At 36.0% G+C, this 3,688-nt stretch overlaps 2 protein-coding genes across 3 annotated transcripts in view; both read left to right on the top strand.

The window, feature by feature from the left end:
- Positions 1 to 1,209, top strand: part of LOC104790247 (cytochrome P450 71B17-like) — a 2,712-nt gene extending 1,503 nt beyond the window's left edge. Inside the window, exons 2-3 of one of the 2 annotated variants that reach the window (XM_010515959.1) lie at positions 13 to 318; positions 423 to 1,209. In XM_010515959.1, the coding sequence (XP_010514261.1) occupies positions 13 to 318; positions 423 to 1,034 (918 nt within the window). In that variant the 3' untranslated portion in view covers positions 1,035 to 1,209. The remainder of the gene's footprint in view (positions 1 to 12; positions 319 to 422) is intronic. The other variant, XM_019246641.1, reaches the window with a different exon arrangement.
- LOC109133273 (endoglucanase-like) overlaps positions 2,593 to 3,688 on the top strand; it is a 7,697-nt gene continuing 6,601 nt past the window's right edge. The window contains exons 1-2 of the mRNA XM_019246261.1: positions 2,593 to 3,101; positions 3,561 to 3,686. Of these exons, the coding sequence (XP_019101806.1) occupies positions 2,622 to 3,101; positions 3,561 to 3,686 (606 nt within the window). The 5' untranslated portion in view covers positions 2,593 to 2,621. The remainder of the gene's footprint in view (positions 3,102 to 3,560; positions 3,687 to 3,688) is intronic.

The raw sequence follows: 3,688 nt of genomic DNA, 5'->3' as shown, positions 1-3,688 counted from the left end.
GATAAAGACAAGATCGAAGAGCTTGTGTCTGAAGCCGAGAGAGCTCAGGGTAGTTTCACTTGCTCTGATTTCTTTCCTATTGCCGGACTTGGATGGCTCGTTGACTGTATTTCCGGGCAACACAAGAGGCTCAAAGATGTTTTCGTCAAGCTCGATACTCTGTTTCAAGGTGTGATCGATGATCATTTACATCCTGGAAATATATCAAAAGATCACAGAGATATCGTCGATGTTATGTTGGATGTGATCGATGATCATAAACAAGGCAAAGATGATGCCTTGAAGCTCACGACAGATCACATCAAGGCATTACTATCGGTAAGAACAAAAAAAAAACAAAAAACAAGATTTGTTTCAACAACACATTTGCATTGAAACTGAATCTGCATATTTACAATTTTTTTTTTTTTTCTCTTTGCTAGAATTTGTTTCTAGGAGGAGTAGACACAGGAGCTATTACCATGATATGGGCAATGACGGAACTCGTTAAAACCCCTGAAGTGATGAAGAAAGTTCAAGGCGAGATCCGAGACCGTCTTGGCAACAATAGGGAGAGAATCACAGAAGAAGATGTCGACAAAGTTCCTTTCTTGAACATGGTGATCAAGGAAACATTCAGATTACACCCAGCAGCACCTCTTCTGCTCCCAAGGGAAACAATGGCTCACATCAAGGTCCAAGGCTATGATATTCCTCCAAAGACACAGATCTTGGTGAACGCTTGGGCGATAGGAAGAGATCAGAAATACTGGACAAGCCCGGAAGAGTTTAACCCGGAGAGGTTTATCGATAGTCCTGTGGATTATAAAGGAAGACATTTCGAGCTCTTACCGTTTGGGTCTGGTCGAAGGATATGTCCCGGTATAGTAATGGGGGTAGCTACTGTGGAATTGGGACTCTTGAACTTACTTTACTACTTCGATTGGAGAGCACCTGATGGTATGACACATGAAGACATCGATAAAGAAGAAGCTGGTACCCTTACAGTCGTCAAGAAAGTACCTCTCAAGCTTGTCCCAGTTCGAGTTCAGTGAGTGCACCAATCTATATAGTTCTAGACTTTGTACAAGTTATGAATAAAAACTTCGTCTCTACATTATGTAATATAAACCGAAACGAAGCAAGTATATGTAAGATGATGTTATAAAGAACATAATCCTGGCTTGCTATGAATAAAAAAGTTACATCTCAAAGGAAAGATTTCGATAAGGCTGTGCTTAGTCTCATTGGCTCCTCTTTTAAACAAGTCCGGACTGATTTGATTTCAGGGGAAAGAAAAGCCACAATGAGTTTATTACATTTTTCAAAACGGTAAGAAAAATCTATAACAATGATTCGATAAGGATCTAACTCCAGAGAACACAAGATACTGTCGGGCAATGTAAGGTGAAACAACAAAATCAGAGATCAAAAGAGAGATATGTAACCTAAGGTTGGAGACATCTTATGGAAACATTGATCGTGGGAGTAATTAGTACTAAGCTCTCTGGCCACAAAGAGAAACTGAAACAGAGAGAGAGGAAAAGAGATCAAACCACCGCCATCGTCGAGGCACTACAGCGGCTGACGCGGCGACACAAAATAAGTTGATCAGCAAATTAAAGATAAATTGCAATATCAACCTTGATCTAAAACAAAAAGTCAATATAAACCTTCATTATTTTGTTTGTTTACATCTCCTCCATTTATTTTAAGAATTCTCAATTTGATCCTTCATTTTTCTTCTTCTGGGTTTGATAAATTTACACAACTAATTGTGCTAGAATTATCATTGCTAGAATAGAGATTACATATGCTTGAATTTTAACCAATCAGATATTTGAGGTAGAGAAATCTTATCACAAAAGTTCAAGAGGAAGGAGGGAAAAGTCACATGACATATCTCAAAGTCGTCTTCATTAAGAGATATAATTGTCCTAACACATCACCATGTACCATTTGGTTTCAATATGTGTTATTTGTCTAATTCATACACTCTTCTAAGATTTTTTTTCACCCAACTTCTCAAATTCAGTAGACAAGACAGCTAAAGTTTCCGTTGATTGTACATATTCTTTTCTTTTTTTATGGAAAAGGTTCAACCGTTACTAGTATGATCCTCTTGCTTTTCGGATCGACGTGAGTGACTTGGATCCAATTACTAAGATAGAATTTAATTAGAAGTTATGATGGCTTTGACGCTATTGTTAGATTAGATTATTAACATAAGCGATCAATTCTACCAGTTTCTAAGTTGTGTTGTGTCTTTGAACCCTTAAAGTTGCCAACTTTATCTCATGATACGATGCTTGTTTTCCTTCCAACTCAGGAAAGAGCTTATTAGCCTAAATACCACAACTTTACTTCTAAAGCATTTACTTGGTCCACAAGATATACATACAAATGTGGGAGTATTAGGGAAGCAAGATGTGTATCGTGCGGTAATATTCTACATCTTGATATTACTTATTGTATAAGTTATTTCCTTATCCGTTTAGGAAAATTTACATTATATTGTGTTAGCAATATGTCAAAACTAATCACTATATATATATGCCTTAATTTTATGAAATACAACACAATAAACTATTCTATTTCTATAATATTTGACACATTTCTCTCTATATGTATGTCTCTGCGAAATGATTCACCAACACCTACCAAAAAAAAAACACAAACACCCCCAAACTTTTCTAAATACATTTAACATGAAGAAGACAAAAGAGCTAAAACGTATGTTTTGCTTCATCATCTTCTTCTCGTTCTTCTCCTTCATCACAAACAACATGGCCTTTCCTCTCTCTACAAAATCTCATTGGATCATCGACGAAAAAGGGCAAAGAGTGAAGCTGGCGTGTGTGAATTGGCCATCACATTTGCAGCCTGTGGTGGCGGAAGGGCTGAGTAAGCAACGGGTAGATGACTTGGCCAAGAAGATACTTGAAATGGGTTTCAATTGTGTTAGATTAACTTGGCCACTTGATCTGGCTACTAATGAGACATTGGCTAATAACGTTACTGTGAGACAATCTTTTCAAAGGCTTGGTCTTACTGATGACATTTCTGGTTTCCAAACCAAGAACCCATCCATGATTGATCTTCCCCTCATTGAAGCTTACAAGGTATGATAGTATCAAATTTCTTGGATTAATTTATTCGGATAGAAAAAAAGAATTTAAAAAAAACTAATCATCTATATTCTTTACTTACTAATTACAGTGGTATATAATATACTAGCTAAACAATTTAGCCCAAAAATATTTAGTTTTCTATCCATAAAGGTAAAATCTAATGGTTCGGAGACCCATCCAAAAACTCAAATTAGAATATAATAGGTCATAAAATACACATATGACTCTACTAAAATAAAATCATCAAAAATAATGATGAATAAAAAAGAATAAATTTTCACAAAACAAAATTTTGGTTATATACGTGGATACTTTTAAGACTATGGTTTTCAAAACTAATTTAATTATATATTTTTTTACCGAAATCTCTTATCATGTATACTTTTATTTTTACCCGCAAATTACTCATTTCCTTTGAAAACATGATTATTATTTTTTTCGTTTTTGCAGAAGGTGGTAGCTAAATTGGGAGACAAAAATGTGATGGTGATATTAGACAACCATGTGACCAAGCCAGGATGGTGTTGTGGCTACGACGACGGCAACGGTTTCTTTGGCGACACTTTCTTTGACCCTGC

The sequence above is a fragment of the Camelina sativa genome, chromosome 6 (assembly GCF_000633955.1).
Source record: "Camelina sativa cultivar DH55 chromosome 6, Cs, whole genome shotgun sequence".
NCBI lineage: Eukaryota > Viridiplantae > Streptophyta > Magnoliopsida > Brassicales > Brassicaceae > Camelina > Camelina sativa.
Note: the sequence above shows the minus strand (reverse complement) of the source record. Positions and strands in the feature narration are given on the sequence as shown.